The sequence below is a fragment of the Pinus tabuliformis genome, chromosome 6 (assembly GCF_031772625.1).
Source record: "Pinus tabuliformis cultivar Carrire ecotype Pingquan chromosome 6, CPIR1, whole genome shotgun sequence".
Classification (NCBI taxonomy): Eukaryota; Viridiplantae; Streptophyta; class Pinopsida; order Pinales; family Pinaceae; genus Pinus; species Pinus tabuliformis.
The window spans coordinates 2095214380-2095226364 of record NC_142292.1 but is presented as its reverse complement, the minus strand read 5'-3'; the positions used below and the strand labels follow the sequence as shown (position 1 = coordinate 2095226364).

Sequence of the window (11985 nt, the reverse complement as noted above, 5' to 3'; positions counted from 1 at the left end):
ACATGGACATTTGACCTACATGTTATCTAAAACCCAAGATTCCCACCATTTTTACGTATTATCTCATCCCTTCTTGTAGATCTTTTAACGAGCTTTCGATATTTTTAACATATATTGTATTGAGAGTACGAATTCTACACAAAAGGTAAGCATGCCAGTGGGAGATATCATTAGTAATTTTCCCATCACCAAAGTCTAAAGCTTCTTCGACATAATTCAAAAAGCTACAAAAATACAAGAACGCAAAGAGGAGATATCACTAGCAATTTGTTCATCACCACGGGAATTTTTTAGTGTTCATGTAGACGTCGTCGCTAGGGTCTAGGGCACCCACGCGCCTCCCATGATCTAGGGACTTGTGGGTGGTTAGGGAAGCATTTCTCCATGTCCCCATTTTTTAGGAAACATGGGGAAACACATGAGGAAACAATTTTTCGATGTGTGGAGTGCATTTCCCAAAAACGGGCTCTTATAGGCTTTCCCTGCGCCCCCACCGTGTTTTTTTGCCTGTAGCCCTTAAAAAAAAAAGAAGGCACAAAGGCTTCTAAAGACTAAAATCTATCTTTAACTCATGTTTCACATGCAAAGTTCAAGCTAAATGTAGTACATGGATGTAGAGGAGTAGCTAATGGCCTCCTCGATGCTCATTTTGTTTCATTGTCCGTTGTGAATTTTCAGTTTTAGCTTTTGAGCCTCAAATCTAGAGGTTGATGGCACTAGATCGAGTCTTGACATTTGAGCAATTCCAATTTATTGTTCCATACTTAAATATCTACTAATTTGCTTAGTACTGTTTATATTTTAGAATGAAGAAGGTTGGATTTACATCAATGAATTTCATTTATGAATTACTATATTTCTGAATCCAAATTTGAATTGTGTTTATATCATTTGCGAACTTGAATGTAGTATTAACTAAATTTAATTTGAATTGTGTTTAATTCAGTATGAACTCAATTCAAAATTGCAAATGATATAAACACAATTCAAATTTGGATTCAAAAATATAGTAATTCTTTTTGTTCCATTTTCAATTTGGTTTCCTGTCTCTAAGTCTTAGCTTTTTTGGTTTGATGGGGTTGTCACTTTTTGTTGCTCTTTGTCTTCTGTTTCCAGTTGGTTGTGCTTGCTTTGTTCTTTCATGAGCGGATTTCAGACATGGAGTCGGTTAAGTTTTCACACAATTGCCCTAATGTTTAGGATCTATTATTCGTCTCTTTTATCTTTTATGCTATAGTAGATGTTCTTGGATTTTTTAATTTTTTTTTTGTTAAATGTTAATACCAGTATTGAAACAAAAGCATATGACTAAAATTACCTTTCAAAAACAATTAAGCTTATTAATAATAGAATGCAAAAAATATCATTGTAAAAATGGTTGCACAAAATATTTATAGAACATTATAAATTGACATTTAAAATAAACCCCAAAAAAACCATAAATGTTATCCTTACCAAATATTTAATCATAATAATATTAAATAAGTAAAAGAACTTGTTTACTTGTTTAACTTTCTTTGTAAATTGGGTTCTTTCAATGTGAGCCATTTCCACTCAATTTTTTATAATTCGAGAATTTTTTATTGATATAAGGTTGGATTGTATTATAATTATTTTTATAGAAGTAGGGATGTTGCATTGGTACTTAGGTTAGTCATTATATAAATTTATATGTCAACTTCATAAGCCTCTTCATTTCATTGCCTTAGGTTGATCATGTTTTAGACTATTTGTGGTATGTCATTATGCTATATGGATGTTCTCAATATGCCTCAGATTCAACAACTATTGGGAAATGTCAATTTAGATATAGGAGAGCGAAATTCAAGAGCAATTATACATTTTTCAAGCGGCTGGTTTCGACATACAAGACAATGGGATGTACATAACCATATATAGTGTCCCTTACATTTGTGAAAGGGTGAATATTTATTTGAAATTCATTATCACAAAGAGAAACATAGATGAGTTGCATCGAAAAAACTTGAGAAATATACATTATTATCACGGACAACTAAAGCGAGGTGTGTGTGTATAAAGATGGCAAAGATATTTTTAGTACAATTTAATACTCTATGGAATATATTTATTAATAAAATAGACCTTAATATAATTTATATATTGTTTAGGATGAATTTTATGGTACCCTAATTGATAGTCATCCCCAAGTGATTAAGTTCTTACTAGTCGTTGATAGACCCACAAGTATGGGGCGACCAAGTTCCATGTTGCTTTGTAGAACTTACAGTAGAATCCGTAGATCGCTTAGGCTTTATCGGCGATAATCATTGATTCCACGCATATAAACAATCAACCAATATAAAGAAAAATGCATGGTCATGATCACACCTTTTCTCCTCCACAACCTTCTTCAAGACCTCATCTTAAAATGTTGCATCACTGCTTCTCACTCGATATAAGCAATTGAGACTAGAGAAACAATTTGTAATGATCAGTAAATGCTTTCTTAATCACCCTTCTTTAATTCACCCTCTCATTCTTTCTCCCGGAGCATACATCTTCGCTCTTGTGCTTTTGATTCTTTCTTAATCATCCCCTTTTTAGTCAGTGTCCCGCTCTTTCTATTAGAGACATATATCTTGTCTCTGGCGATTTTGATTGTCAAGGCCTTAAAAGAGACCACAGTAGTCCTATCCCCAATCTTGAACAAATGTTTTCAAGCATGAAGTTATGATTCCCGATCATGCTCAAATTCCTTGACCCTCATAAGGTGGGACAACTTGGACCAAGCCTATTTTTCTTCATCAAAAGAGATGAGGTGAAGGTCCTTAGACATAGTTTCAAATTCTTCGTAAATGCCCCGGTGATGTAAACAAAAAAACTCACGGGGTTGCCGTGCCTAAAAATTCATACCATGCATATCCACCAAAATCATAACCATGGTGAAAGATGGAAGCAAAGCCATTACTAATTTACCAGGGAGATGCTACCATAAATTTTGTTTACACTAGCAATGAAATGTTAAATCCAAGGCAAATAACAAAGCGCACTAGTCAATTACAACAAATGAAATTTTATTTGCCTTTTGACGCAGTCCAATTCTATATTCTATAGTTGAAATGTATAAAATCAACTCCACTCACACTCACACGATATAATGGATGGATGATAGAATGATTTTTCCATTGATTTGTGTATATTATTAAAAGTATTTTGTGGAGGTTGAATCCAATCATGTATCTAATAATTATTAATTTCTAAAAATCTAATTCCAAAATAAACATGCATACCTATAACACAAAAGAATGATAATAATAACAGTAAAACTGAGAAAACTACATGCATTAAATTCCAAGATTCCAAAAATAAAATGGGATGAAAACACTAGATTCCAAGATTCTAGAATTAAAATTAAAAGTGAAATGGATGAAAACCTTAAATTCCAAGATTCCAAAAATGGGAAGAAATGCATGCATGTGACCAAACGTAAACCTAAACGTAACAAATCCCAATACCAATAAATAATACTTGGGAAGAGTAGAGTGGATGATGACAGTTACACAGTGAAAGAGAAAGAGAAGGCGAGAAAGCGAGCGAGATTTGAATGATATTTGGCGAACGACAAGCGGGAAGAAGCACCCAAGTTTTATCTCTCTCTACCTGCTGGCAGCCATGGGAGCGGCCACGCAATTCATCTCAGAGAAACCCGCACCACACCTGCAAAAGTGTGGCCGAAGCCACACCTGCAAAAACGTTGGAGCTCCAAAGAAAAATGAAGAAGACAGGGATAGACGGGGGAGAGGTCAGGCTCGGAAAAAGATTCAGAAAGCCTGCCGTTACTGGCTCGCAGGCAATTGCATGCACACAGGAGATGACTGCAAATATCTGCACTCCCATGTTGTTGGAGGCTCCGATGTCACTTTCTTGACAAAGCTCGTTGGCCACAGTAACAAGGTATGTAGCTTCTCGGTTTCCTTATTTGCTATGCATATGTTTTGGTTGGCTTCTGGTTTTCTCGCTCCTTCTGCATACTCTTGGTTTGCTCGTTCTTTGTTGGTTTCCTTACAAAATGTGCTCTGTTTCTTGGTTTCCTTGTCTTTTTTCCATATCCATTTGATTTGCTTGGTTTCCTTGTCTTTTCTCCATATCCATTTGATTTGCTTGGTTTCCTTGTCTTTTCTCCATACCCATTTGATTTGCTTGGTTTCCTTATTTTATGTGCTTTGTTTCTGGGTTTTCTTATCTTCTTTGCACATCCATTTGATTTACTTCCTTCCCACAGGCTATTCGAGGGATTGCTTTTCCTTCTCATTTAGGCGCTGCCGACAAACTCTATTCCGCTGGACAAGACAACAAGCTTATGGTCTGGGACTGCCATACAGGCCAGGTACTCTGAGCTTTTACTTACACTCAACTCTTATACTGTCTATAAATATCTTCATCGAAGCTTAACGTCTTCTTTCTTAAACAGGGTACACATATTCCTTTACATGGCGTGAGCGAAGCTGGATGCCTCCTCAGTGAAGGTCCTTGGATTTTTGTTGGCGTTCCTAACGCTGTCAAGGTAATTTAACGAGATTAACCTTAGTATTAGAATTGTTTTTGTCAGTGTGATTTCCTTCAGGTTGCTAACACAGTGGATTTATATTTCAGGCTTGGAATACTCTCACGTCCACGCAACAATCTTTAGATGGCCCCAGGGGACAAGTTCATGCCCTTGCTGTCGTTAATCAAATGCAAATGCTTTTTGCTGGAACAGAAGTGAGTCTCCTAAACTGCTTTGGCTTATGTAGTCATATTTGTTGTGACAAACCCCCTGATCTAAGGAGAGATGGTCAGTGGGTCACTTGACTCCACTGCCGTTGACCGGATTTCTTTTTTTTTGAAATACATAATGCCAAAACCAATTTCCTTCGTATGTACAGACTACACCAGTTGACCCGACAATTGACTCATGGGACTTGTCATGAGACTTCTTGACACCACCGCATATCCTGACATGAACAAAGATATCTGAATCCTCTACAAAAATCCTCCACCTTGGAATATCTGTCCCATGACCTAGTTCTTCTTCTTCTCTTTTCTTGGGTCAAATACTTACATTATTTAAAATTCACGAAGGAAATAAGTAGGGGGGTTGTCACATTTGTAGTGTGTTTTCTTTTATTAGCTAAACTCTAGGTCATGACCAGTGTGTTCGAAATCGGTGGATCTAGCCAGTCCGACCGGGTTGGGGGTCGAACTAGTCTGTTTCACAGCCTTGAACCGGAAGTGGCCGGTTCGGTACCGAACTGACTGATTCTATACAATTTGACCAAAGACATTCCAAATGTAATTAAAAAATAAGATAAAATAAACATGAATTTTTGAGTGGGGCGGCATAACTTTCAAGCCTATGGCTCTTGAATCCTTATCCAATTTATGGTAATGTCCTCCTTGTTCTTTTTCTTTTTTTTCATCCTTTTACTTAAATTTTTAACATTAACATGAAATAACTGAGGATTTTTTAGAGTGGTTCCAACTTCATTGGATTTAATATGGAGAAAGCAAATTTCTAGAGCTCGCTCAAAATCTAGTAGACTTAACCGTTTCTCAGGATTTCAAGATTGGGGGAATTGCAATGTTTCCATTGGATTTTGTCATGTACGAGGGTATGGAACTAGTAATTAATCAAGATCACCAAACCCTCTATGTACCCTGATGTTAGTGGCATTGGTTGTCAAACTCCTTTATCATGACCCTATAAAAAATGTACCCATCGCTCAAACAAAATCTTGACTCGACATGCTACGCTTTTTCTATCTTATTTTAATGCTTAGAGTGTGATATTGATGACGAAGGTCCCAACAGAGGCAATGGTTATGACGATATGTATGTATTTGTTGTAGCATGATTTTCTTTTTCTTTTTTTAGTGCGAGAGGCCATCTAGAGCCTATTTTTTGTTGTATTTTCGTTTCAGAGATGAATTGCACTCAATGCTATTTTGGTTACATGCTATATCAATGAGAAGTTTTGCTTGTCTGTGTATAAAATGCTTTTGATTCATACGAATGCACATGACTATATATCTTTTTCTTTAAAATTTGAATGTATGTATTTTCGGCCGACCAATTCTCCAGTCCGGTTTTTTAGTGGTTCTGGTCCGGTTTCAACTGGTTCTCAGTTCGCCAGTTTGGTTCCGATAACATTGGTCGTGACTTTATTACATTATATAGCCCCACTGATTACGTTGACTTACGGTTTTACAGGATGGCACTATTTTTGCATGGAAATTTAATTATCCAGCCAATGCCTTTGAACCTGCAGTTTCCCTCGCAGGGCACACCCTGCCTGTTGTCTCATTGGTCTCAGGGGCAGGAAGACTCTACTCCGCTTCCATGGACCACACAATAAGGGTATGTTTCTTTGCTTCTCGTCCACTACTTTTATTTGTATTTGTTTACACAGTAAGATAAAAGAAAATTTGGGCTAACCTGGTTAATAAAAGCACAAATAAACATTGTTTTTCTTGCAAGCTTTGATGTTTTTCATTCACTTACAATTTTAGAAAATGAATTATGTACCCAATTCCAGATGAGTTTATATTTGACAGTTGTAAAGAAATTCACAGGTCTGGGATATGGAAAGTTTTCAATGTATACAGACCTTGAGGGATCACAAGTCAGTTGTAATGTCTCTTCTTTGTTGGGATGACTATCTCTTGTCGTGCTCATTAGACAACACGGTGAAGGTAAGGAAGACTTCATCATATGTCCATGTTTCATTCAGGAAACAAAATGGTGCACAAACTTCATTGGAATTTCTAACTCATCAAATGCAATGCAGGTATGGGCCGCTACATCAAGTGGAGCCTTGGAAGTGACTTACACTCATAGCGAAAAGAATGTATGTTATCTAATCCTCTCTACCTATAACAATTGTGTACATTTTATAATTAGTTTTTTTATCCATGCAACAGCCTATTTACTTAGTTGCAGTGCAATGCTATTTTTGTATTCATGATTTATCTACTAAGTTGCATTGCAACGTGCTTCTATCTGGCATGGTGGTCCTAGGATCTGAAATCAAAGAGGGGTAACCAGTCCATGGGGATGGTGTGACCTCTTTATTTTTTTTAAAGCCAAAGTGACATCTAGATTATTTATTAATTATTTTAATCAAACATGTTTTGTTCTGCTGCAATTCTGTAGTTAGTTTTATGATTTATAAGTCTCAGTAGTTGAAGGACGCCAAGGCCCAAGGGCAAGACATTTGTGCATCAGAAATTATTTAGTGGGTTTTGTGATTTATAAGTCTTGGTAGTTGAAGGACCCCAAGGCCCAAAGGCAAGACATTTGTGCATCAGAAACTAGATACCACAGTAAAATCAAATTCCACGAGAAAGTCTATGATTCATTCTTTTAATGGTTTCTTTACTTCTCTCAAATCTAGATTCTAAACATCCAGGTTGGGTAATGTATTTTATTGGAAAATCAACTACACTTACTACGCAAAATCTCTGATATTTTGCAAACTTGAACTTGTCTGTTTTATTATTATCATTATTATTTTAATGCAGCAAGGCCTTGCATGTAAGTGATATTTTGTTTTTTGTGTATGGTGTAAGAATCGAGTCAAACAATCCTATTAAGTCACTAGATATTGCAAGGTTTATGTTTCTTTTCTCAGAATTAAGTGGAGTTAAATTATTTTGGTCTTGCTTCTCACAGGGTGTTCTTGCACTATGTGGAATGAATGACAAACAATCCAAGCCTGTCTTGCTTTGTTCCTGCAACGATAACAGTGTGCGCCTCTACGACTTGCCATCGTAAGTATAGCTGCTCTTGAGTTCATTATACTAAAATATTGGAAAATGGAAACGCATTTTTGATCATTCTGAGAATGAAAACAAGTTGGGCTTCGGAATGCCTTTGGGCTATTTCAGGGTCATTTTGTCCTTGTTTTAAAAATATTTAATGGACTAGGAAATTGTTGATGCGCTCATTTATGGAGTTACATGAATGTGCTCATATTGTCTGCTTTTTGGTAAAATAACATTTACGGGTTTTGTCTCAGGTTTAAAGAACGATGTACACTGTTCTCGAGAAATGAGGTGCGAGTATTCCAGCTTGGATCTGGTGGATTATTTTTCACTGGTGATGGAGAGGGGGAACTTAAAGTATGGAAATGGGATACCCAGACTCTATGAGAGGCTGAGACAACCTATAAGAGTTTTGTTGTAATTAAGAGTCTCCAGTTGAAATGCTACTGTGGTCACTCCGACCCTTGTTCATATCTCCCACATCTGAAGCTCCTCCTGTACCCTTTTCACTTAGCATACTCTAACTACATCCACGCCGCTATGATCGTATTGGTCTGTGGAATAAACTCACATTGACAGAGGTATCTTTAGATGGCCCTGGGCACAAATTCATTCCCTGGTTTTGTCGCTAATCATATGCCTTTCACTGAAACACAAGTAAGTCTCCTGCTTTCTTTCTGTAATCATCTGTGTCATGTGTTTTGCTTTATTAAGTAAAATCTAGTTATATGTATGGCATCTTCTGTTTACTGTGGTTATAGTTTTCTCCATTTTAATTTTTTCTAAAACATTATTTGCTGACAGAGAAGTGGAGGACATTTTCCATCACATGCAAACTAATTTTGTCTCCACCCACAATCATTTACTGGCTTTTGGTAAGGTTTGGGACCATATTTATCAATTTACGGTCTTATCAAAGTTTTGTATACTTTCAGTTTCATTTCAGATCCATTTATACTTTTTATGAAATGTGGTAATGCACTTTCAGAAGTTGATGGCATATTTCTCCGAGAGGAGACTTTCATAATTGTATTGTCATTTATCTGCATATTTTGAGAAACACATTTCTTTTGCAGGTGGGCTATGATATTTTCCATCTCATCATATGTGCATCGTGCAAACTGATTTTCTTTCCTCCCACAATCATTTACTAGCCCTCAGTAAGGTTTGCGACCATATTTATCAATTTATGGTGTTACCAAATCTTCTTCCAATACCTTCAATTTCATTTCACATCCATTTATATTTTTTTTATGAGCAGTTGTAATGGATTTTTGGAATTAGATGATATATTCTCCTGAGACAAGCTTTCATTGTTGTATTGTCATTTATCTGCATGTTTTGAGGGACATATTTATCTTGCAGGTGGGCTATGACACTTTCCGCCTTCTTAAAATGTGCATCAGATGCAAGCTGGATTTTTTTTCCATCCGCAATCATTTACTGGCCCGTGGTAAGGTTTGGGACGATATTTATCAATTTATGGTCTTATCAAAGCTTTCTATACCTTCTGTTTCATTTCAGAATCGATCCATCTATACTTTTATGTGGTAGTGCATTTTTTGAGATTTGATGATATATTCTCATTAGAGTAGACTTTCATGATTGTATTGTCATTTATCTGCATATTTTGAAGGGCATTTATTTTGCAGGTGAGTTATTGCTGGGGCTGCTCCGTTGTTGACCAAGTTCCACAAGTTGTGGGCTTTGTTAGTTTAGGATATCCTTTTGGTGTGCGGCTGCATCAATAATCTTTGGTGGGCACCACAAATCTACTCTGCAGTCTCCAAAATCAAAGGCAGTATTGCAGCCATTCCCTTCTTGCAAAGCAAAGCCCAGCAGATGCAAAAATAATGGCACGTCCTGTGTACTTTGGACGATGTTCGAAAGGTTTAGATGTAAGATACTTGTTGGTGAGGCTGATTAGGCTGTGCGACAGCTATCACATTGCTCAATCAACAAATATTTGATTCTCTCACTGTTGGACTCGATTTGATTATTTTTTCCCCTTTGGTATAGTGTTGATTAAGATACGGGACTGGTTGAATATACTGTTACTGATTAGCATTGAGTGTGAATATCTCATCTTCTTCTCAGTTTCAAGAGTAAACTTATATTTCCTAGATGTTCCTAGTGGAAAATGTTTGAATAATTTTGGTATGCAAATATCTTGTCTTCTTCTCAGTTTGAAGTGGAAACTTGTATTTTCAAAATGCACCCAGTGCAAAATGTTTCAATACTTTTGGTGATCTGATAAGTATACGTTGTGCAAACTTACATCTATTCTCATTAATTAGATGGTGCCTAGGCTGCGTCGATTTTTACTCACTATTACACAAGCAAACATTCATCCTTGGCATGCGTACGAACATTGTTCAGCAAGGGGTGGAGCCTATATGGCCTTGGTTTTAGGCTAAAACTGGGGATGCCGTTCAGATGAAAAATCTGAGTTGTAGAAGTAAGCTAAGAGTTTATGGAATCAAGTGGCAGTGAGAACTGAATTGTAATTGCAATTTGAGCTGTGTGTTTGTGCTGAATCAGGTCTTATTTCAAACAAGAAATTGCTGCTGATACCTGGCTATTCAGTCTAATAGATTTAAGTATCGGAATTACCTTGCATATCCTCTCACGACAAATTAAAGGAGAGTGTACAAAGAATCTCTGAAATGTGTAGAGAAGTTATAAGCAAAAGAGAAATTTAGAAGAGGCACCGCATATCAATGTGATTGGATAATGTTTCTAACCCTCTCAGCCATCAATGATGATGAAGTTGAGGATGAGGATTATATGTACTCCGTAATGCAGCCTGGTTGCTTTGATGAGGAGTTACCTGTAATACACTCCCTTACCATTCTAACCCAAGGGAGGTGGTTACTAGGTTACCCGACTCTCATTTTACTGTTACAAGAATGGGGTAACATCTCCATACCTTTATTTTGTTACAGTTACAAGAATGGGGTAACATCTCCATACCTTTATTTCGTTACAGCTACAGGAATGGGGTAACATCTCCATACCTTTATTTCGTTACAGCTACAAGAATGGGGTGACATCTCCATGCCTTCATTTTGTTTTCAGACTGCCAGTAAAATGCTTGAAATATATTGACGGGGCACACTCTAGTTTGCAACTTATCATTTCCATTAGCAATGTGATTATATGTCCTACTGACCTAGTATAAATCATAGAGTGAACATTCAATGGCATGGACCTCCAGTCCTATTTAAATTTAGTCAATCTTTAATAAAGCTAGACTCCGTTGGAACGTTTTTGATAATCGGGCTAACAGCACTTCACATTAGATAAAAATGTTGAAGTAGACTAGAATGGGCTGTACTTACAAATTCAAAGAGCAGGATCTGTGACAGAAGCTTTTCATTGCTGTTTCTTAAGATACCAAAAGCCCTTGCATATTTTATGCACTCGTTTCAACATAGCTGTGTTCACACTTTGTCTGATTGAGTTGTAGCATCGAGACTGCTTGGGTGACTTTCAGTTGTTTTCCGAAGGATCCTCCATGCAAAACTGCCTTGAGAAGAATCCTGATCCCTTTTGTACACACCGGTGAGAAGGCACAATACCATTTCAACAAGAGATGAACATGAGAACAAAACAAATCCTTGCTGGACCGTACAGTCCAGGACTTGCATTACTCTCTGGAAACAGTCTTCCTTGGTCTCAGCGCTCAGATAAGGCATCATTGAAAGAGCCACACGACCAAATATCGGACTGTTAAAGATCTCTAACTGAGGGAGTTTACTTGCTCTCTAAAATTCTATGAAATGGTCTCCAAACACATCTGTTCTTTTGCTGTACGTAAGTCATCATGTAACGGTGGTAGAACGAGTTTAAAGCTCTCTATCTGAGGGAGTTTACTTGTTCTATAAAATTCTCTGAAATGATCTCCAAACACGACTGTTATTTTGCTTTACTTAAGTCATCACGTAACGGTGGTAGAACGAGTTTAGTAATCCAAGTGAACTTTGTAGCAACACCACCAATAGTAGGTTCTATGACAATTAACTTCAACAATAAACAATAGGTTCTGTAGCATCTTGGAAATCAAATCATAAGGGAGAAATATCCTTAAATTCAATATTCTCGTCATCAACACCACCTTCATGTGAAAGGTGAAGGTTCCACCTTACATCTTCCTCCATTCCACTTCTAAGTTGCTCTTCCATAGCCTTAATGAAGGTGTCTAAGTTCACTTTGGGCATAA

The 11985-nt window shown here is 36.9% G+C and overlaps 1 protein-coding gene across 2 annotated transcripts; it reads left to right on the top strand.

The window, feature by feature from the left end:
- The first annotated feature begins 3530 nt into the window (after positions 1-3530).
- Positions 3531-9877, top strand: LOC149267608 (zinc finger CCCH domain-containing protein 17-like). Of its 2 annotated transcripts, none has more exons than XM_089433698.1 (13): positions 3531-3915; positions 4244-4348; positions 4433-4525; positions 4615-4722; positions 6211-6357; positions 6573-6692; positions 6788-6847; positions 7672-7769; positions 8018-8420; positions 8568-8638; positions 8840-8923; positions 9129-9216; positions 9416-9877. In XM_089433698.1, exons 1-9 carry the CDS (start codon positions 3634-3636, stop codon positions 8148-8150), a joined length of 1146 nt encoding a protein of 381 aa, XP_089289824.1. In that variant the 5' UTR covers positions 3531-3633; the 3' UTR covers positions 8151-8420; positions 8568-8638; positions 8840-8923; positions 9129-9216; positions 9416-9877. The 2 variants fall into 2 exon arrangements, with proteins under 2 accessions (XP_089289824.1, XP_089289820.1); XM_089433694.1 differs by having other exon boundaries at positions 8840-8928.
- Positions 9878-11985: the final 2108 nt, after the last annotated feature.

What these genes read in the sequence shown, in the direction of transcription:
- LOC149267608 (XM_089433698.1), top strand. Translation starts at nt 3,634, where the DNA reads ATGGGAGCGGCCACGCAATTCATCTCAGAGAAACCCGCACCACACCTG. An exon ending in TCGTTGGCCACAGTAACAAG is followed by an intron (nt 3,916 to 4,243) that starts GTATGTAGCTTC and finishes TCCTTCCCACAG; the next exon opens with GCTATTCGAGGGATTGCTTT. An exon ending in GCGTTCCTAACGCTGTCAAG is followed by an intron (nt 4,526 to 4,614) that starts GTAATTTAACGA and finishes TTTATATTTCAG; the next exon opens with GCTTGGAATACTCTCACGTC.